Source organism: Neodiprion lecontei, chromosome 1, assembly GCF_021901455.1.
Source record: "Neodiprion lecontei isolate iyNeoLeco1 chromosome 1, iyNeoLeco1.1, whole genome shotgun sequence".
NCBI classification, from domain to species: Eukaryota; Metazoa; Arthropoda; class Insecta; order Hymenoptera; family Diprionidae; genus Neodiprion; species Neodiprion lecontei.
The window spans coordinates 40,552,543-40,574,266 of NC_060260.1; the positions used below are offsets into that span (position 1 = coordinate 40,552,543).

General features: G+C 42.4%; 4 protein-coding genes across 8 annotated transcripts; 1 reads left to right on the top strand and 3 right to left on the bottom strand.

Moving 5' to 3' along the window:
• The first annotated feature begins 7,076 nt into the window (after nt 1-7,076).
• Nucleotides 7,077-10,618, top strand: LOC107224851. Of its 4 annotated transcripts, none has more exons than XM_046738709.1 (4): nt 7,077-7,340; nt 8,483-8,793; nt 8,913-9,163; nt 9,894-10,618. In XM_046738709.1, the coding sequence occupies exons 2-4, from the start codon at nt 8,575-8,577 to the stop codon at nt 10,597-10,599; spliced, it is 1,176 nt and encodes a 391-aa protein (XP_046594665.1). In that variant the 5' UTR covers nt 7,077-7,340; nt 8,483-8,574; the 3' UTR covers nt 10,600-10,618. The 4 variants fall into 4 exon arrangements, with proteins under 4 accessions (XP_046594665.1, XP_046594662.1, XP_015520548.2 ...); XM_046738706.1 differs by having other exon boundaries at nt 8,572-8,793; XM_015665062.2 differs by having other exon boundaries at nt 8,572-8,793; nt 8,952-9,163.
• A 181-nt stretch (nt 10,619-10,799) lies between these two features.
• Nucleotides 10,800-14,412, bottom strand: LOC107224895. The gene is made up of 9 exons (XM_015665138.2): nt 14,207-14,412; nt 13,868-14,113; nt 13,522-13,785; nt 13,220-13,389; nt 13,079-13,150; nt 12,711-13,009; nt 12,439-12,603; nt 12,236-12,334; nt 10,800-12,162 (listed from the first exon to the last, which is right to left on the bottom strand). Exons 1-9 carry the CDS (start codon nt 14,261-14,263, stop codon nt 11,966-11,968), a joined length of 1,569 nt encoding a protein of 522 aa, XP_015520624.2. The 5' UTR covers nt 14,264-14,412; the 3' UTR covers nt 10,800-11,965.
• An 808-nt stretch (nt 14,413-15,220) lies between these two features.
• Nucleotides 15,221-17,248, bottom strand: LOC124296633 (the record flags this gene model as incomplete). Its single annotated transcript, XM_046746698.1, has 1 exon — nt 15,221-17,248. A coding segment is annotated over one exon (1,347 nt), but the record flags the coding sequence as incomplete, so codon positions are not given.
• Nucleotides 17,094-21,090, bottom strand: LOC107224904. 2 transcript variants are annotated; one of them, XM_015665150.2, is made up of 9 exons: nt 20,924-21,090; nt 19,315-19,593; nt 18,994-19,257; nt 18,750-18,919; nt 18,588-18,659; nt 17,979-18,433; nt 17,675-17,785; nt 17,308-17,492; nt 17,094-17,230 (listed from the first exon to the last, which is right to left on the bottom strand). In XM_015665150.2, exons 1-8 carry the CDS (start codon nt 20,951-20,953, stop codon nt 17,308-17,310), a joined length of 1,566 nt encoding a protein of 521 aa, XP_015520636.2. In that variant the 5' UTR covers nt 20,954-21,090; the 3' UTR covers nt 17,094-17,230. The 2 variants fall into 2 exon arrangements, with proteins under 2 accessions (XP_015520636.2, XP_046596649.1); XM_046740693.1 differs by having other exon boundaries at nt 20,992-21,043.
• Nucleotides 21,091-21,724: the final 634 nt, after the last annotated feature.

Consider the following 21,724-nt stretch of genomic DNA (forward strand, 5'->3'; position numbering starts at 1 on the left):
TAGGTAATGAAATTAGCAGAAATCGGTCGAGAGAGTAGGGCGAGTAGCTATAAGGTGCGTGTTGCTAGGTGTCGCTGGCTGCCGGAGGGCGATAAGGGAAATTGATTTAACCCCCGATGCTACCCGGTATTATTGTAGGTGCCGCGTGGCGTGGTGGCGGTGGAGGTGGTGGTTGACGTTCATGGGACACTGCGTGATTCCAGCTGGAGGCACGCCTCTCTTGCCTTTTGGCACACCCTCTCTAATCTCTGATCTCTATACCCACCCCCGTGCACAACAAACACGAGTGCAGTAACACACGAGTGTGGGTGCCGCGAGGCAACACCTCTTTACACTGTGCCGATTCAATCGCGGCGCCATTCTGAACTCCTCTACAACAAAGGGTCCGCTCTTATAACGGGCTCATAAGTTACCTCGTAGTTCGTACCGCCTAATTTCGTCATTGACGATGAGCAGAGATTCGAATTTAAAACTACTGACCAATTGATACAATCCGTATCACTCAACCATTTCCCGAGGGTATCGTTCCGAAAATCCAAGTTCTGTACCAAGTGAATTAAATATCGTCTGCAGTGTCATCATCGCAGTACGTAATTAATACTCATTCAGCCCAATGGTGTCAAGTTCTTGGAAGTACTACGAAAACGGTTCAGTTCAAACGTACAAATTTTTGACCGTGTACGTTCCACACTCGTCGGATATTCTTTTTGGGCCTAGGTCAAAATGCTTTTGACTAATCGCTGGATAAGTATGAAAATTGATTCAACGGCACGTCCGAACTAAACCGCAGGGCAACCACTGTAACAGACCTGTGGGAAACCGCTACACCAGCTTCCCTTGTCGCGTGTCCCTGCGACCGGTTTTTGCGTTACGTTATACACTCGTAGAGTTGGAAATGTGGATATTAAAAGTGTAACGCTGCACTTACCGCAGCTTATCACTTTTCAGGTTCTAGAATTTCCACTAGATGAAATTGCACGATGGTAAAAAAGGCGAGGTATAATAATGGAAGTAATATTGCAGAAGTATTTCTATACCCTTTGTCGAAACGCGAGGATCGTAATGGTTACGGTACGATTACGGGCGAAGAATCGACGGGGTATTTTATTATCCTCTTTATCCTGCGCCACAAATTCATGAGGATATTATTATACTTTTTTAGGCACGTGTCAGGTTCGAGGGGCGACGAGCCTAGCGTGCGGTGTAAAAGGAATCGGGCACATATTACACCAACGCTTTACGAAATTGGGGGTAATTTATCCCCATCCAGTCGTCGAACGATATAGAGACGGTTTAACGCCGACAATTTTCCGCTTCGAAGTCGTTACCACCACCGGTGGCTTTGGCCAGTAACACAACAATTGTCAGCTGAGCGTGTTGCACAAAAATTCAATTCCGATAACATAAATGAAGTCCCGTCTCTCACATGTCGGATATTGGCTCTTTCATATTGCAGGAATTTTCCCCGTCAGATTGAAAAGCGCCAAAATGAGGTCACCATCGTTTTCCGACAACCGAAAAGTTTCTTGGACTCCATGGACAAGCAGCAGGCGCGTTATTCCAATCGGGCTGATCCAGATTCTTTTGATCTCAGCCACATTTATCCAACGGATGTCCAGGTTGCCATTCCGTACACAAGATAATTGTAGCAAACCATGTGTTTCTCGGTAAAAAATGCTCAATGACTGCGTCAAGTTGTAAACTACTCACATGTTGATTGGCTATTTCAGCCCGTACGATGGTGGATTCAATTTGGATCGAAACAGTCTCCATTATATATCCAGCATGGTGACCTTCGCGGGAAATATTAGTGTGCCGATCTGTCTAATCCAGACTGCGATTCTGTATCGAGGGAAGATAGAACAACTCTTGAACAGCCTTTCATCGTTGTATTTCAACGTTTTCAGGCACACCGATTATCCGGAAACGCAGAAGTTTGGTTACATCATTGCCTACGCTGTACTTACCCTCGTTGTAGAGTTTCCTGGTTTCCTATTGACCACTTCCTGGAAGTTGAGGTATGTTTCGCACCACGTAGACTTGAAAATAGTAGATAAAAAACCGATCCATATTTATCACCACAAGTGGTTGAAGATTAGGATATCATTGTGAACACTTTGACGTTAACTATTGTCAATTTCTGTTCGATGCTCGACAGTTTTTTTCTGGACTTATTCTGGGCATTACCTTCAAAGTTTACGATTGCGTACGTTGAGATCGTGTTGGCCATAGTTCTCATTCATCTCCAGGTAATTTGAACGTTACAATGTGGTTTGCTTTTTCACTTTATCGTGCAATACCGTAGTTCTCTTATGCTTTATGTAACGACGCAAGACTTCGGTGGCTGGATTAAACCGCAAAGTGAAGGAGCAGTTTTCCGGTGTAAATGAGTGTGATTGGAAGTGTTGGAAGTCTGCTCCTGGATCGAAAGACCAGCGGGTCGACGATAGTTTCCAGCTGAACGGAAGGCTTTGTCTGGAAGAATTCCGTCTCACCTACAGAACCGTTGCGAAAATAGTAGATCAGGTAAATTTGGTCTACGGATTCTCATGTCTGCTGATAGTCACCTTGTATCAGATGACCTGCCTCTTCGCCGTGTTTGGTAGCATGACCCTGTTCTTCGTAGACCGGGTTGATAAACCCTCGTTCAGCTATCGTTTGGCGATCAATCTGGAGTTAGAATGGATCTGGTGTCTTGTCAGAATGGCCGTGCTTTTTCATAGCTTCGAAATTGTCGTCAGGGAGGTACGTAATTTTACATGAATTACAAAAAAAGAACCATCTGATTATCCGAATGCAGCCTTTCTCCAGTTGCATGTGTCCTCGGTGACGGATTGGTTTTTACTATTGTTCGGTTGCGGAAGAGCCAACTCGCCACATGATTTGACGCTCGTTCTAAGACAAAAAAATTCCAAACACGATTTACCTGAAGTGAACGCTAAATTTTCGTATTTAGTAAAAAAAAAAAAAAAAAATGTATCAACCGAGAAAAGACAAAGCTGGTAATCGCTAATATGCGTTAGCTTTTATTCCTGCACTGTGTTTAAGTTAAAAAATGCCTTGCTGAGAGGTCAAGATTTAGAACTTCAATTGCAAAAAGATTTCAAATAAAGAAACTTGTTGAGATGAAGACCTGTTGCACAAAAATAAGGCTGCACTGGATAGAAGATTATTACATGTCCAGTTGCACGAGAAGGTTTTTTAGAATCGTTCTGGTAAAAGGATCTTCTAGAACTGATTCAATTTTTGCCGATCAAGGTTCCTGTTCTATAACTCGAAGAATCTATCGAACTCTCTGATTGGTTGTTTCCTATTTCAAGGAAGCCGGACCAACGACGAAATTGTATAAATGTAAAAAATATTTCAGGCTTTCTTATTCCCCCTTTTTATTCCTGCTCGCTGGATCTAGTGGTGGTGGGTCGGCAACGTCCACCCCAGCTTTTCCCACGGGCCTAGGTAAAATTTCCTCCTTTGTCTTTCGAATGTATGAACAAGCCCATTTTATTATCGCGGCATTCTACCCAAAATAGATACCGTTTGATCGATGGTTTTATAACGCTGCACGTGCAGTTTCTGCAATCTCGAAAGTATCGTAAAATATTTTCGGGCACTTTCTTTTTTTTGCAAAAATATTTGTTCCTATACCTGAGATGAAAAATGTCTCTGGTGCACACGTGCACGTAAGCTTGTTTGGGATTATTTTATCTTAAGATTAGAAAGTAAGTAAACTTTTGAAAAATAAAAATATCAGAGTTTTTCGAATGCGGGAAATAAAATTATAAAAAATTATGAGTACATGCAGGTTTGGCGTAAAAAGGAAACAATGACTTTAAACGAAATAAAAAATGGTATTCAGAACCTTGTACGTATATAAAATGTCTAGTATTTAGGGGCAGCAGTCATCCTGGATGTGGCACTCTATTGTTATTATCAATATCAGATCAATGTTGCAATAAGTTTTTTTCTAATCGCATAATGAAATTGAGTTCCGAGATTCAAGAAGAGATGAGCAGAATCCTTTCAATGGCTTTTCAAAGTATTGAAAACAATTCCGTTCGTTCGGAACAAAGGGCACCACCGGCTGTGAGAAGATTATCAATGTACTCCTTAAATGAGACAATAAAATAAAAAGCCACACCCCGCGGCCTAATCCTTCGCGTAGCAATACTACCTTGCAGCAACAGCTTTGTAAATTTTACAGACCAATAAAAAATCATTTTCATTCAAAATCATTGAAAATATCTGAAATTCTTTATTTCAGCTTGAAGTGACAAGATTTTACGTCGCATCAATAGACGCGTCAAAAATCGACCCGGAGTCAAAGGTTGAGGTTGGTGATTCAAGATTTAATGACGTATAAATATTTTTGAGTTAGTCTCAGATGTTGACCACAGGTGTTACTGATAGTACTTTACTTTTGAAGCTACTGGAGTTTCTCGATGAAATTAACAGCAGCAGAATTTGTTTCACGGCGAGTAATGTATTTTTCATGGATTATCCAAACTTCTACTCGGTAAGACGTTTTTAGAGATTCAACGAAGTACTGAGCGGTAATTCAACTCCAACATTTTTTTGACAAAATGTGATTTTCAGATCCTGAACGCCACTGTCATCTACATGATTATCGTTATTCAGTATTTGTCTGTTTGGTCTTAAAAGAATAACATAGAATCCAACATAATAAAACCCATTTAATGGCAATCAAATGTTTGACACCAGTATTTTATCTTACTTACCACGTTATCTGACTTCCTCTCAAAGCTTATACCAATAAGGCTGTACGTATAATTACTCCCAGCTGTTGATAACCCATTGAATTCTATATATTATTCACCTTGACAAAAGATACAAGTATATACGTCGTTGGAACTGTCAGGAGTTATCTGTATCTTGTTGTCTTTCGAAACAGGAAATATTTCCCAGAGGGGGTGCCACTCTCTAATCTGTTTATCTCGTTGAGAAGCAACAACTGCAGCGGACTTGAAAGTTTGAAATCGTTTTGAACCACGCCCATCGGCCAGTCTCGTCAGCCCCCAGGAGTTGAAAAACATGCTTCAAATTTACGGTCAGTGCGTCTGTTTACACTGTCGATTGTTTCTCAAGTAACAAAAATAGTCTGCAAGTTTTGTTATGCAGAGAATTTCGCGATGATTTTCATTCGTATCTCACAAATGCAAAGATAAAAATATTTTAATAATAAGAGGGGAACGAGTAAAAAACGGAAAACCATGAGAGACGCACCAATTATTACAATCGTTGATACAGCAAAAATGCCTTCCAACGCCTCGAGGCTCCCACGCAGATTGGCGGGTATAGATCACGGCGTAATGACGCTCCAATGAGCCCGATCGTGATAATTTCATCGGGATGATCCCTAGGAAAAACCGTATGTACCCTACCGACCCTCGAAACTGTCACAATACACACGTGCCTGGTATGTCTCTCCGCATACAAGCTAGTCCGATGCCACTTGACTGCAGGGGGTCGCCAATAAGCCGCCCCCCGCCTGAAAGGGCTGCCTTGTTCCCTTCTTTTTGTCTCCGTTAAATCAACCATCGTCTCCCACAAACTCCGCGGTTGGCAGTCCCTTGGCGAGCTAATTTGACTTTGATTGGCTGGGAAAGACGGTGAAAATATATTTCGGAATAAAAAAGACGCGCTGTGATTACGCCGGGGTGCGTATGGTAAAATTTTTTTTATTTATTTACCTACTCATGAGAATTCGATCGTACGTAAGAGGTGGCAAAACTTTTTGACAATATCGAAAGCACTTTTCGCTCTAGCAATGAAAAGCAATGAAATGGTAATATTTTATTATTTCATTGGATTCGGAGAGACTATTTTTCCGCTTCTATTCATGTCATCCGTTGACATGATTCGTGGACAATAATCTTTGTACGTATTTATAGATACTTATCAACTTGTCTGCGGAATGTTATTTATCTGCGGAATGATATCAAGTTGTTACGTATGTAACTTCCTCGTATGATTACGTATACAACGCGCTGCATACAACAGGATGAGAAACATTAGCATCGATGGTGATGAAACGCTGGAAAGAGTGCGGGGTAAAAAAATAAATGAAGAATGTAAATTGGAGTACGAGCAATAATTACTGCAGTGCCTGCGGGCATAAAATATTGCGTTTTATACCGTCCTCAGAATAAACGCGCTTGACATCGTCACCTGCAACAACATTCCGGGACCACCATGAAAAGGAATGTGAAATTTCGTTCCAACAATGGAACACGCTCATTCGTAATGTCTCGACCTAGTCGCTATATATCGTAAGATAATGAGTATCGTGGGGATTCACGCGGATGTTATTATACACAATATTTTATGTCACAAAGCTCTCGATAGCAAAATCCACATCATCGCGATGTCTCGATTAGTTTTCAAGCTTTTACTGGTGAAATATCCATTGTACTGTATACCCAAACGAATAACCGTGATTCGGTAAGAAACATTTTCGCGTGTTTGTCGAATCGTAGTTTTAAATTGGTATAGAAGCCTTTTTCGCTTTTTAGCGTTCTTAAACCTCATCTGCTCACATTCATTTGTAAGGCTGATACAGTCGGCTGAAAATGGCCACGCATACGATTCTCGTACGACAACACCGCCATTTGTGATCGAAGAAAAAAACCCTTTGTCTGGAATTACGATCGCGAAATGTCACGTTTACTTTTTCAAAAAACTCCATTTTTTCACCGAGTACAACGGCCACTCCGAAAATCCCTCGGTGTTTTCGGATTCCTGACGAACGGGTATTGCTTGAAAGATTATTTCGCGGTCCCGTTCCGTTGAAATTCGCCGTTTTATCATCCGCGAGGCCTTATCGGGTCGAGGAGAGACCAGAAAAGCGTCTAGTCACCAGAGTACCGGATGGTGATTCCGGCGGGACGAATGGCGCTGGACCACGAAGCGGCCACGGCGCAAGGATCAGGCGCGGCTCCACCCACGTGATGACATAGGGAGTCCCCAGCACCCGCCCCGGCTCGCTAATTTTTCCATCTGTGTCAGGGTGCAGCCGCGCCATAGCTTCAGTAAAATTGCAGCAGCTATACGACTCGGAGGTGTACGATCCTGCTTCCGCAGATGTCGAACGAAGGTGCTCGGCGTCTTCTTCCGCATCAGCGGTCAGATGCAGAGCGACGATATTCCATCGCTTCCTCTCGCGCTGTGTACAAACATTTTTTTCGTCTGGTTCTCTTCTAGAGGTGAATTTAGTGAGCTGTTATCGCGTTAATCTCACTTCGACGCTACTCCAACTTTATTGTGTATACGGGTAGCGGTTTATCATTCTCGCATAACCGAGGATCGAATAGAAGGAGATCATGGTAAGGACTAGAGCAACGTAACTTTGACTATTCGGAAACTTATCGCGATGCTGGTACCGAAGTGAGTGACAACTTTCATTTTTTATGGACTGGTGCAGTGGCCGAAGAGAAATTTCTAGTCCTCGATTACCGTCGCGAGAACTTCGATCGAACATTTTTTAGATTTTGAATACTTTGACATCTTGTCATTTACAAGCGACGAAAATGCGGTATCACGTATAAATAACACAGGTTTATGTTAAAATTTTGAAACTCAACACGGAACATTTCAACACATACCCAACTGCATTTCGTTAATTAATTTCACTATAAAATACATAATTGAGTAAATAAAGTAAGCAAATAAATGCTTGGATCCAGCTAGTTTTTTTTTTTTCGACTTTCGACGATTCGACGATTGCGCTGAATGCGTGTTGTGCAGAACGGGTATTGTGTTGAGATGTTTTGTGTAGAAAACACAGTACGTTGAATTTCTGTGTTCAGTTTGCTGATATGTAATCAAAAATGCAACGGCTCATCATGTGAATGTTTGCCGGTGAACATTGATAAACAAGCGTCTAACACTTGTATTCAGGACCGATTATTCTTTTGGCATTTTTATGTAAAATGTTTTGTATGAATTTGGCACTAGAATTAATTAAACAGTTGGAGATCAGAGATAAAATACTGCTGTACGTGATGATCTGGCTTTATTTGTGCAATTGCTCCAAATTTTACTCTATCTATGGATCATCATTTATTGTAGCAGTAAAAAAAACATTACTATGTCGAAAATCGTTGATGCAGGTTCAATGGGCCAATTTTACCGGTATATCGCTTAAGGAAAAAATTGACAAGCATATTTTTTGCAGATCATTTTTTGTCGGCAGTATGTTTTTTTATCTGATACAATGTAAATAGGAAATATTATTAACGCATTGAGTGATAACAAAGAAAACCGTCGTGCGGGAATAGTTGAGAATCAGGGACGAAACCATGCATATAATCGTACAGGAATTAATGTGCTCAATAATTATTTTGAAAAACTGTGCAATTTTATATCCATATCAAAGGTCATTAGCGGAAACAAGGAGTTCAATGAAATTGATATCGAACGATTTCTGTTGTAATTTCATGTTACTTCTCCGGAACTTCCGATAAAGTACTTCCTAAAGGGTTCGAGGAATGATCGATAATCTCGTTTCGACCCACGTACGATACGCTGTTTATCCGGTGACTGCCGCTGTTTCAGCCGATGCTAACTTACGGAAACAGCAACGGATCGGCACCGGATGCGGAAAACGGCTCACCGGCAGATTCGCTGATCTCTGGGGACGGCGAGATCGGCGATATCGGAGATTCACCCGGGACACCTCGGGACACCGAGGAGGAGGCGACTTTCTCCGATGAGTTTTACTCTCACGACACCGACGACGAGGATGAGCACGGCAAACGACGTCGGGCTACCAGCTCGGTAAGCTACTTTAAATTATTACACCGTCCGACGTTCAGTTGCGATCGCAGAAGGCGGTAGAAAAATCGGTGTACCTTGTATAAACCTCAAATTTACGATGGAGAAATAATTTCGCCAAGACTCTTATAGTACCTACTCAATATTTCGATGCTCCGAAGCTCGACGGGATTTCCGGATCTGGAGGAAGTCGTCTGGGTTCCCCCGTTCCTCGGACCGGAGGTCTAGGTGTTCGAAAGCTTTTTACCAACAGTCGCGAGCGCTGGAGGCAGCAGAATGTTAGCGGAGCGTTCGCAGAACTGAGGAAACTGGTGCCGACGCATCCGCCAGATAAGAAACTGTCGAAAAATGAGATTCTGCGAATGGCAATTAGGTAACCGGACAAGTTAGATGGTTGACAGTTTACATTTATACGCTGAAAACTACTATTTTTCGTATCTTGGACGCAAAGCGGTGATTTTTTTTTCACATTTTTTATTTGAATTTGGATATTTTTAAATATGTAGAGATTTTTTTGTATTCAGTGGCTGAAAATAGATATCTTGGTGTAAAATTGACCTAGGAACAAGAATATGGCCATAGATTTCATCTGCAAGACATACGTACAGAAATATTGGCCAAAAACACTCAAAAAAAGACTCATGCCAGTGATGTGTAAAAAAAAATAAATAATAAAAAATATGAAAAATAACTCTGGTACACGAAAATTCCTTTGTGTCAAACTTTTTTTCATGCATATAATCACCAGCTCCGAAGGCGCGTCTCGCACAATGACGAATATCTGCTCCTACCTTTGGTCTGCCCAATATATTCATAGAAATATAGTGACCATTTTGAAAATAATTAATTAATCCTAAGATTGAAATAGTTTCGTTGGAAATTATTTATTAAAACGTGAAATCAGTTACCTGTTACACGGTTATTTTCAATTATTAGTTAAATATTTTAGTTTTAAATCGTTGGCCAAGATTTCAACCGATTTACGCGATTTTACACGACATTCAAATTTCGATACAGCAGTAAATGAAAATTTCTGCGACTGGTCAGGTAGGAAGAATCTAAACTGATTTCCACTTCCGGTATATTTTTCTTCTCTTTCTCAGGTACATAAGGCTTCTGAGCAACGTGCTTGACTGGCAAAAGAACCAAGATCGAAACGGATTGCAGTCAAGTTGCAATTCTACGGTTACCGAGTTACGGGTGAAGAGCGAGCCGATGTACCTTGGATCACATCAGACGAAACCGGGAAGCCCAGGGTTCTTCAAGCAAGAAAAAATCACCAGCGACTCGACACCTGATGGCGGTTACAGGCCGGCCTATCCTGCTCAGCGACTTCCGGCACACACCTTCTTAACTTGCCATAGACACGGAAACGACCTCCTAATGATCGCTCCGGTGGGTGCTGGGAAGGCGGGAAACATCGCTGGAAGTAACGCCGCGAGAGAAAGATCGGGGAATCACTATAATTCTGCCAACGGAACAACGAACGGCTTGGCTTCCGCCATTTTGAACAACAGCGCCAGGCATATCGGCTACGGGAAATCCCCAGTCACCAACGGCCCAGCCATCTTGAGCAACGGGTCTGGTGGCGTTGCTGGAACTGGGACCGGAAGCGCTCAGGGCGGTGCAGTGAATGCCGTAGGACATAAACGGCTCAAAGTCGAAGCTGCTGACGAGGATCAGGTCGTCCAGAACAAAGGACTTTCCCCTGTTATAACGAACGCCAGGAAAAGAGCTCGGGTCAGTTTGACCAAAGATAGCGCGGCTGCGTTCAGGACTTCAGAGTTTAAGAGTGTAAACAGGAAGTAGAAGGCGAAAACAAGAAAAGTGGATTTCTGTGACGGTAGAATAAATACTCTCGTGTATGTGTATAGAAGGAACTTTGCGATTGAAAATCGCTGGAACATTCAGAATGGAATATCGAAAGGCTTATGTGAAGATAAAAACAAAAAGAACTAAAAATTAATTTTTATTTTGATCAATTTTGTAACGATCTTTTTCAATAGAAGTTACGCGCTTATAAGTTGTTCCTCTTCGTACGTGTGACCTACGCTGAAAAGTTAAGCCTTCTACTGCTCCCTTTCGAATATTCTATGAATTTTTTGTCGCCAAAATAAAAATAAGTAATTAAAAAGTTCATTGTGGCATCCTACGAAGACAAGAAGAATTTTATAAATATTATAGATACATACATATAGATGTATACTTATGTTGTCCTATAATTATCGCAGAAGATGTGTAAAATAGCCTGGTTGGCAAATTTCGTGTAGAAATATAATTCAAAGAACAGAAATACAGGAATACACAATAATTTAAATGTAACTATAATATGATAACATTGTTGAAATCAACTTTCTACGTTGGATTTTTGTATAAAGTTTATGTATCTAAATAAATGTGTATACTTACCTATAAATGCATATGGTACATACCTAAGATTTGGTTAATTTAGCTGCGAGTAATTCGATCGTGCTCACACAGTAATTCAGGCGGTCATAATTATCCTGGTGAACGTGGTCTCATTTTTTTTTGAAACACTGGAAAGTATTCCTTGGCATATTTGTATTTTCGATTTTTCCTACAATGCTCTCGACTTATTGTGCAAAATCTTGTTACCAGTTGGTGGGGCGAATAGTTGGCTCAAGTATCGGTAGTCGGTGTTTCTATGAATTTGTGAGTGTTAGTCGGTAACTACGAGTACTTTAGATTGTTTATAGATATAAAAAGATGACATGGATGGAAGGAAGGTGGCAAAACGTGAGTAAATGTGGGTATAATGACAGTTGATGACACTCCAGAACGCACATTGACCTGCTAGTTCTATATGTACCATTAGCAATTCAGCCAAACTTGACTACAACTTGGTTTTCACCAAGCGTGAATTGCTGGACAATGGTGTTTGGTGGTGTAAAATATACTAGTCCAGCATAGTCGAATCCAATAGTACAATTATTTTACTTATCTGTCAAAAGCTATAACAATTCCATGTAACAAAATAAAAGCCGACCATGCTGATCAGAAAAACCTGTACAAGACAATGTCTATTGAATATGCATCTTGTCACGGCAACAGTTTGGAACAAATTTGAAGAGCGTTGGTATTTCTATAACGATCCAGTTTTAATTTATGTAAAACGATTAGTCCGCTAATCTCTTATCACTCTCCAACCCATTGGTTACTCACTGGCATTAGCCAGTCTCAGTTTAGCATAGTCAGCCACATGCTGGATACCGAATTCCACTGAAGCGATATGAAGATTAGCCGCAGAAGCGAGCGGATTTATACTGACGTTGTGGAGTTCTGCGATTTGGGTGCTACACGCGGCCGCGGGATCTCCACTCGTGGCCAACTTTCCCATCCAGAATTCGTTACCTGTGAAAAACCAAATTTTTTACCACCTTTTATTTTTTCAACCATACTGCTTATATATCACTGATCAACGTACCTGGCAAAGCGTTTCCATCCCAGGCGTAGGTTACAACGATTAGTTTCTTCTCATTGATACCTGTGTGTGGTTCTCGCTTCCCAAAGTGAATCTTTATGTCTGTCAGTTATAGATTAATGATGAATATGATGATAATAATAATGACGGCGGTGGAAGAATCGATGTGATCAGATAAATAGGCAGGATTACTGAGACGAACTTACGCCCAAAGTTGCTACCGTTTTCCACTCCGCCGCAGTTAGTTTCGTTTTTCAAGTAAGCAAACATCACGTCGCTAACAAGCGGAATCTTTTTCATCAATCTATTCATTGCAATTTCGAAAGCCTTCATAAAGTAGACTTCTTGCTCGGGCAAGGCCTTCCAAACGCCTGTGAATCCATGTTCAATGAGTCCTTTATACGTTCACCTTAGCCATCGCGTACGTAGTTCGTATTTAAAAATCAAGCCCGTTAACATCGAACGGATGAAATATTACCTAAACCGAATCCAACGACGTGAATGTAGGCAGTGGTTTTAAGTTCATTGGCACGTGCATTTGCCTCGAGGAGAATAATTTCGGCAGTGATAATTGTCCGTTTGAGGTAATTTTCCGCGTCGAAGATGTACTTCTGTCCGACAGAGACATACTTCGGGTCAGTTGGTGTCCTTTCAAGCCGCTGAGTAACCTCTTCGTAAAGAGGCAAATGGGACTCTCCATAAAATTGTGCCCAGACTCGGCGTAGTTCCTGAAGATCAGTTGAATTCTTGCCTTGTGACGGAGCATTGGCGCCGTATCTAAGTATTTGAACTAATTAAAAAACGATATAAATTACGTAAAACACAACGAAGAAAACTGGAAATCACCCGTTTTCAACAGTGTTCTGATCTGGCGCGACTGCAATGTCTTGGTACTCCATGAAACCGGGTCTTTGGAACCTGAAAACAAATGAAACGTGAGTCTGAGCGCATTTCGATCGACGAGGGAGCAAATTTTGGGTAATTTACCTTGAACCCACTACGCCTACAATAACGCCCCTTGGCTCAACTTCGCTGGGGTTATTTACCAAGATTCCCATGTTTTTTCGTGATCCATCATTGATGAACTCCGTATGCGACGACATCGTTAGCATTGCTGACAACTTGACCTCATCGTAGGAGAGGTATTTTTCCAACACCTGGAATTATTTTTCTAGTTCAGCCGGAAAAAGGAACGTCGTTTTCACGTAACTATCAATCCAACGATTTGAATCATCTCACGTTGGAAACAGTCTGTAACTTTCACAGATACATTTCTTACTGAAGCTTACCAAAGGGGGTTTTTCCTTGTCAGTACCGATCTGCTCCCACCCGCCGAATCCCAGCGCCACCTCGAAGGTCTTGAACTTGTCCTTCCGGCTCATGAAGCAGACTGCTCTGCGCTCGAGGAGCCGCTGGACCAGCTCGATCAGTCCCACATTTCGGTAGAGGTTTTTTTCGACCGTGCTTCCTCTTTCCCGCTTATGTTTCAACCAGTCAGCAATAAGTGGCAGCATGTCCTCATGAATCAAGGGATAGACCGAGTTGGCGTTACGCTGATGGTAAGAAGAAAACCCACTCAAGATACTCTACCCGTTTCTGTTTCTTTTTATTATAGGAGCATCAATGGACTCATACCTCAAGAGTCGCTTTCGGGATCCGCTTCTGAAGTTCTGAAATGCGCACCGTGTTAACGGGGAACTTTAGCGGAAAGGAGTTGCTTTTTTCAACGAGCGTCGGTAAGTTGATCAGCGGAGGCCTCGTGGTTTCCAAACACCCCTTAAGCAGTTTTCTAGTTGCCTTGTTAAGACGGTTTCCATCGAGCTCGCTAAGCCGACTGGGCCATGAGACGTTTGGAGGGGCTTTCTTGTGACCACTTTTGCGCTTCGCAATAAACATTTTTTTAACCTCTATATCTTTGTACCTTTAACTTTCCGTATCACACACTTATTGATATTATACGATTTAATTATATACCTTTGGTTTGGGTGTAGTCTGTGATGTAGAAGCGCGCTTGGACAACTTCGGAGGCATTTTTACTGCTTTTATTGAGATATTGCCAGAGGTGAAAACACCAGTTCACGAACTGGTGCTTACCGATGCTTCAGTAATTCCAACAGTCGGTAAGTCGCGGCTTACAATCAATAAGTGGCAGGCCTGAGAGCGGTCCACTAACTGAAGCCGAACCAAGCTGTACAGCTACTTTAATACACGGTTTTACGGCTTTGCGTGACGTTGGATTGCTCCTACTACGACATTCGCATTTTGCACGTCGGCACAAGTCGGTGCCGGTCTTGGCCTGTTTGCCCGCGAACGTCCGCATGGGTTAAACACAGTGAGTCACTGATGTTCGCCGTGACGTCATTTGGATGAAAAGTATGTGAGCTCAACTAAAGCAGATAGTACAGTCCATTGCAGCATGGCTTGTCACCTACGAGATAACCGCTGATATGATGAATCGAATGATATGAGTTCTTCCCGTTTAACCCGTTCAGCCACGCAATGCAATTACTTGAAAGTGCAAAAAAATTTGGAATTTTGCATGGCCTATAAAAAAATAATGTCAAAAAACTAAGAAAAAAATGTGCCACTATAGTGGCTTCTGTGACTGAAAGGGTCAGTGACAAAACCTCAATAGAAACAGAAGATTCTTCGAAATACTCGAGTAATTTTTCCCAATTTTTTGTTAAATGGATAATGCAACACTATTTGTGGATTGGTTCGCAATGCCTGCACTGGACTGGGAGAGGTTGCAGGATATCAGTCAAGGAGATACCGTAGAGATAGTCTGACTTCACTCGATGCAAGTCATGAATTGTAAGATATTGATCAAATGAAAGAGCAGTGGTATCAGATTGAATAATTTTTTCGCATGAAGTCTATTACGGTATGAGTAAAAATAGTGGTTCTATGATGATAAAACTATCAGGTACATCGTCGAGTGCAGGAAAAACAAGATGATGAAGAGAAACGCTAACGTTTTTGATCCTTTCTTAATATATAATTATGTATAGTTTTATACAAAGTTTCAACATTATGATTCGATTATTGACATGCGATGTGAAGATACAGTGTTCGTCAATTCACTTAATTAATTCTAAAATATTGCAGGGGTATAACTTTTGAACAACTATAAAGTTACGGTCATAGAGCTCTTCTTAATTCCTACAATGTATGTTTGTCGATCGAAAGGGTCACCGAATTTTCGTCAGTACACAAAACATCTTTTCTTCTCAAACTTTCAGATAGTAATTACGAAATTTGTAGATGTAGGATATACTCAACAGAAAATATATGAAGTTTAAGTCATTAACGTAAGTATAGATATACACGAATAAATTATTTGTTCCCATTGCTGCGTTACATTATCAATAAAAATACGGTATCCTAATTATGCAATTCCAATTCTAGGTCTGTGAACCATTGCGAATACGTCTAGTAAGATTTATATTATACACACTGTTAGGGTGGGTGAGCGGATCTGATAGCGAAGATGCGTGTTGTCGAGGTTGTTATCAGCTTTATCGATTTGCCTGATATGAAATGCAGTGTATGTATATCTGTGGAATCGAGCGTTTACATCTTATGCTGTACAGGTAACTCCAATTGCAACTTATAATCGGTAGCGCTCCGGCAATTGGTTAAAGACTTTCCAAAACATCTGACTCTTCCCTATACCAGATAAATCTTGAACTTGGAACCCTGTCTTTCGGGTTTTTTGTGGATATTTCGTTTTCCCGCTGAGTCTTTCGACATTGGAGTCGACGGCGGTGTTGGCGGCGTTGACGAAGAAGGAGTCGGCTCATCGCCTTGACTGAAGGCTCTTCTTGTCGGGGCCCCGACGCTCCTCTCGAATACCTCGATGCTTACATAGCTCGCGTCGCTCATTCGGGACTCCTGCCTAGCTTGGCTGATCTCGGTGTAGCTGATCCAGGACTCTCTCGAGCCCCCAGAAGTTCGCTTAGCGCTCCAAATTTGTCTGCATGCTCGCTCGTTGCCGAAGTCATCAGAGTGAATCCTTCTCTCCCGCTGGTCATTGGGCTGTCCAAGATCTTCACTGAACCTCAGCTTTTCGTGGAATATTCTCAGCCGTTCCTCGCGCTCATGTTCGTCCAGATCCTCAAAGTCCCTCTTCTGTAATACGTCTGCGTCCCGTTCTTTGGATTCCGACGATTCGCGGTGCTCCTCTTCTTCGCTTCCGCTCTTGCTGATCCAAATGTTCCTTCGGGGCGGATTTCTCACCTTCCTGGGCCACTCGGTCTCGACCTTGAAGTCGTAGAGATCACGAATTCGCTGATTTACTCCGGTGGTACATCTCGCTACCTCGGAAGACGGACTTCTTTTGTAGTCTCGGTGCTCCGCGATGCTCCGACGTACTGTGCCAGTCGGCGTCGACCCCAAGGAGGAAGATTTCGTATCTTCCGAGTAAAAGACATCGTCACGAACGATGTTCATCGCCGGAGGATCCCACCCCGGTGGATCCAAGGTGGTATCGGTGTATCTGCGTTCCCTGAATGGTCTGGAAGGGGACGAGCCAAAGCTCGGGTGATCTCTGCTTCTGGAACAGGTCGCCCCAGTGCTATGGCTTCTGGTGGCGTGACTCTTCCCGTTTTTAATCGGCACCATAGCCTCGTGCTCTTCAGCGTTGAAATCTTCGGACATCTTAGTTCTTGGGCTAATTTGGTTATCATGCGATCTTTCTTCCTGGTCCGTGAGCTCACTTTGATCGTTCTTCCGTGTCGCGTTATCCGCTTGAATTGCGCCTTCTTCTTCTATCGAGTCTTGGGTCGGGAAGGGAAGCCTCTTTGTCTTTGAGACCTGCTTTGAGGATGGCATCCAGCGCCTAACCTCTCCGAAATCTGTGTGCCGACGATCCTCGGTACGCCTCACTGCGTGCGACTTTTGCAGAAAATCAATTTCCGCGCTGTAGCTTCTTTGGGCACGCGGTGATCTGGGCTCTTGTTGCTCACTGATGGCCAATGATGGGCCACCGATCCTGTCCTGCGGGTTCAAGGGATAAACTAATTTATAGATACCGAATGAATATATGTATGCTAAAAATAGACTGTTTTATCTACCTAAGCAAGATGGAGTCTCGCGTAGTCGGCTATGTGAAGGATACCGTGTTCCGGCGATGCAATGTGGAGACTTGTTGCTGCGGCGTGAGTATTTACCCGAGCATTGTGGAGCTCTGCTATTTGGCTGCTGCAAGCAGCGGCTGGATCGCCACTCGTTGCCAAAGACCCGAACCAAAATTCATTACCTGTGTTTAGAGTATTGTGTATTATAACAAAGCAATAAATCGTATGTCATAACCCATCACATTAGGTATATCTTTTATTCTTTATCATGGACTAGTTACAAGTCGACGGAATGAAATAGAAGTAGATATAAACGGATACCTCGACTGTATCGACTTTGGTGTGGTATCTAAGCTACTTTTACCTGGCAAAGAGTTTCCATCCCAAGCATAAGTGACCACTAGAAGTTTGTTCGCATCAGTAGCTCGGAATAATCGGCTGTGAGGTTCTCTCAGAGCGAAGTGAATCTTGATATCTGAAATGATGGCACCATTTGATGCACTAATCATGCATCGCAAATCGCATCTACTATCCATCATTTTGGTGAAAATAGAAGAGTCGCAGTGGAGTAATCGTGAAAATATAGTTTTTAAAATTAATGACGAATGAAGGATTGAAGCTTTTAATGTAGATTATATACATCATATGTAATTATATAGAATACCAACCTCCTAAATAATCCCCGTTTCCGGCACCACCGCACTTCTGTTGTCTGAAGTAGGCAAACATTATATCAGAAACGAACTTGAGCTTCTTCTTCATCTTGCCTATCGCAATCTCGAATGTTTTTAAAAAGTATATTTCTTGATCCTGAAGAGTTCTCCATACGCCAAGGCCGAAACCAACGACGTGCAAGAAGGCCGTTGTATTCTGTTTCTCCGCCCTCGAGTTTGCTTCCAGCAAAATCATTTCAACGGAGAGAAGCGTCCTCTTCATGTAGTTCTCAACGTCGAAAATATACTGTCGTGATATCGGGACGACAACGTACCGCTTGTTCTCCTTCGACTTCAACCGTTTGACCGCTTCCTCGTAAAGCGGCAAGTATTCTTCACCGTAAAATCTAGCCCAAGCGACGCGAAGACCTCGTCTCTCTTCCGTCGTTCCATCGGTAGCCGGGCCATATCTAAAGATTGGTTGATTTATCATAAGATTGCAGGATATCTTTTGTTCTTGTAATTCTCACTCAAAATCAGCCCAGAAAAAGAGATTTGATAACAATTCGATAGAGAGCTTGTGTCGGTTTGTCTTCCTACTACATGCGAATTTCTTAAGCTTACCCATTGTCCATATTGTTCTGTAGCGGTGTCACCACAATATCTTGATACTCCATAACTCCTACCCGCTGGAACCTAAGAAGCGATCGTTACACGTTGACACCTGGTGAGTCTACTTCAGACATGAAGAATCAGGAGCTTCGTGTTCACATAGCGCTTTCTTACCTCGATCCAACAACTCCGATGATTACGCCTCGTGGCTGAACCGAGTCAGGGTCACTAGAAACGATGCCTTTGTTATCCCTTGACCCGTCATTGATGAATTCAGTGTGCGATGACATCATCATCATTGCAGACAATTTGATTTCGTCGTAGGAGAGACACTTTGTCAGCACCTGGTAATGGAGAATCATAGCTTAACCGTAACGCTAGCAGTGTGAAACGGTGAGGTAAGTACAGCACCGCTTACCAAGGGTTCTTTTTCCTGCTCCGTACCGACGTATTCCCAGCCTTCAGATCCGGTGTTTTTATCCATAAGCAGGTACTTGTCGCGAGGACCAACGAAGACGACGGCTCTCTGTTCCAGAAGACGCTGGACCAACTGAATTAAGCCCATTTCTTGGTACATCGGCTTCTCCAATACACTTCCGTGGGTTCGTTTGTACTTTAGCCAGTTGGCTATCAACGGAATCATGGCCTCGTGGATCAGAGGATACGTCGAGTTGGCGTTCATCTAGGTTCAGAAAAAGGATTAATTCATTATCTCAGGGTGATTTCAAAGAGTGCAAACCTCGAGTGTGTCGGGGCTGATGCCCCTTTCCTTCAGGGCTCGGGTGCGCACGGTGTTAACCGGGATCGTGATTGGAAAATTATCACTCCTAGTGATCAGCTCGTCCAAGGAGATCGGCGAGGGTGGTGGCAAGTCCATGCATGGTTTGAGGATCTTCTTGGTATCCTCGTCGATGGGAACACCGTTCGGAGTCCCGAGGGTATTCTCCCAGGAGATTTCCGGTGCTTCGAGCGAGGCAGATTCCTGCATCTGGCTAGAATCACTTCCGCCCCGGTTTGACTACGGGACGTTAAAAATTATTCGGGAAAAGTGATGCAAGGTCAATGGAGATCGAAGGCATACGCTGTCGTGGAACTGCTGATCTCTTTACTTCATGGTATTACATTCACTGACGTGATCGCGATCGCAAACGTAATATCTATTAATAGAGATGCTGATTATAGAGCAAGGGCACGGTTCTCGCTCCTTTGACGCTCGTGCAGGGCATGAAATTTCCTAAATAGCGGAAAATTTATCCGTTCGCTCTGACGGTCCCGGTCGATTAGGTACATGCTGTTCACCCATTTTGCCACATCGTAGGCAGGGGTGCCGTTAGGAGTAGGTCACGTGCAGAAATAGGCCACGATGCATTTTTCCTTTTTATTTAATACGAAAAAGTAGGGTCAGTTGAAAATTGCAACAACGCCATCGGTTAGACATATGCTACAAGTGAACGAATTCCCAACATTGGCAAAATGCACATATTATGTGATAAAACCATGCTGCTAACAAAGTGGAATAGCACTGTTAACCTTGACTTTCGGATCTTGATCAAATTGACCCAAGTTCAGAAAACTGATGTCCATACAGTTACGCGTGGGGTAAAATTTTTCTCTACATTCTTTTCTCATAATTATTCTGAGGATAATGTATCATTCCAGGTAAGTAGTGCGATCTGTTGTTTGTAACTTACATTGAGTTTGCTATTCGTGGAATAAAAGGGGTAATTTCACCTGAACAGTTAAAAGCCTTGAAACCTCAGATATTGCTATCTATCGCCTACAAGCTCTGTCGTCTTGGTTTATCGTATTTGAGTCAGCAGAGGCCTATAATCCAAAGAATTACGGAGTGCCTGGGACTACTCTTTCAAAAACCGCGTTCCGTAGCTTTCGAAGTTGGTTGAATAAATCACAGCAGGCATTTATTCTATCGCTTTATTTAAAAACCGTTTTCACCTTATATCACGATTGTTGATAATAAGTTGAAAAGTTTCCGTTTGATATGACCGCAAGCTGACTGGTTTCCAGGCGCAAAATAAGGAAAATACTTTGACGCAATAAATTACAAGAACTTCGTAACTGCGCCCACATTATGAAGCAGCGCATGATATTTCTTCGGTGAACACGGTGTGGTCAGCTGTATGAGTAATTGTTTTTTTTTTCAATACATAATGGTGATCACGGTTGGTAGCCTTACTCGCTGTCGTCATCGTTGTTTTCTCGATTACTTTGTACCGAAAGTATTGAAAGGTATCCGAAAATTAAATCAATTACTGACAATAATAAATAATAATTGAAAACGAAGAAATTCTATCGGGTTTGAACATATTAATTTCAAAATATCGACTCACCCGGCGTATGCAACACGAGAAAACCGACATTCCACTGAATTTATATACACCCGTTGATCAAACCTCACCGCAAATTATCTAGCTACTCCTTGAAGAGTAACGAGTAGAAGATATCGCTGTCTGTGTTCCAGAGTCGAGTGTCAACTTGATACAGTGTTGTATATTCGAAAGAAATTGCCGCATGCTCACGATAAGCCAGCTTTGAATTTGGAACGCCTGCGCTGTCGTAAGCGCTCCACCTACTGCGATACCATAAGCATCGACAGCTGTTAGTTAAATTCAGCATTGCCGACCTCACAGTTAAGTGAGCACTTGGTCCAGTAGCGATTGTCGGTATCATAAGGATTAGCATCGAAATATCCATGCATGACTCAGTCGCGAAGTTTCTGTTAAGGGAGATGATGTGGTTAGTCCTTACCGACTGTGTTACATGTCTTCTATTTTGGCTAGCATCAGAGGCTACGCATTGCATTGCAAAAAGAGCATACCAGCCGTATTCAACGGGCAATTCGGAACAAAAGTGTGCTAAAACATTTTCGTTTTAAGCAAAAAAAAAGAAATGCGTTGACGTGTTTTTGTTCAGAATTGCATTTAGAATACGGCTGTCATTTGTTTTTTTTTTTTGGTGTCATTTCGATTTCTGTCTTCTACGTCGAAATCAAGTATAGTTCTCCTTAATCCGCAGGAATTACTGGTTCAGCTGGTCCGAGGACAAGAGTTCAAAGTTCTAGATTTGAAGCCAGAGTTCTCTATTATCGACAGGGGGACAATTCCAGGGATCGATAGCACCTGGCTGCTGTA

Coding starts and splice junctions, on each gene's coding strand:
- LOC107224904 (XM_015665150.2), bottom strand. CDS start 20,953: ATGTCGGTTTTCTCGTGTTGCATACGCCGG. Junction 19,258..19,314: donor TCAGCCCCGACACACTCGAG/GTTTGCACTCTT, acceptor TTCTGAACCTAG/ATGAACGCCAACTCGACGTA. Junction 18,660..18,749: donor ATCGGAGTTGTTGGATCGAG/GTAAGAAAGCGC, acceptor ATCGCTTCTTAG/GTTCCAGCGGGTAGGAGTTA.
- LOC107224851 (XM_046738706.1), top strand. Junction 8,794..8,912: donor GACGTCGGGCTACCAGCTCG/GTAAGCTACTTT, acceptor AATTTCGCCAAG/ACTCTTATAGTACCTACTCA. Junction 9,164..9,893: donor ATTCTGCGAATGGCAATTAG/GTAACCGGACAA, acceptor TCTCTTTCTCAG/GTACATAAGGCTTCTGAGCA.
- LOC107224895 (XM_015665138.2), bottom strand. CDS start 14,263: ATGCCTCCGAAGTTGTCCAAGCGCGCTTCTACATCACAGACTACACCC. Junction 14,114..14,206: donor AGACTACACCCAAACCAAAG/GTATATAATTAA, acceptor TTTATTGCGAAG/CGCAAAAGTGGTCACAAGAA. Junction 13,390..13,521: donor ACAAGGAAAAACCCCCTTTG/GTAAGCTTCAGT, acceptor AAATAATTCCAG/GTGTTGGAAAAATACCTCTC.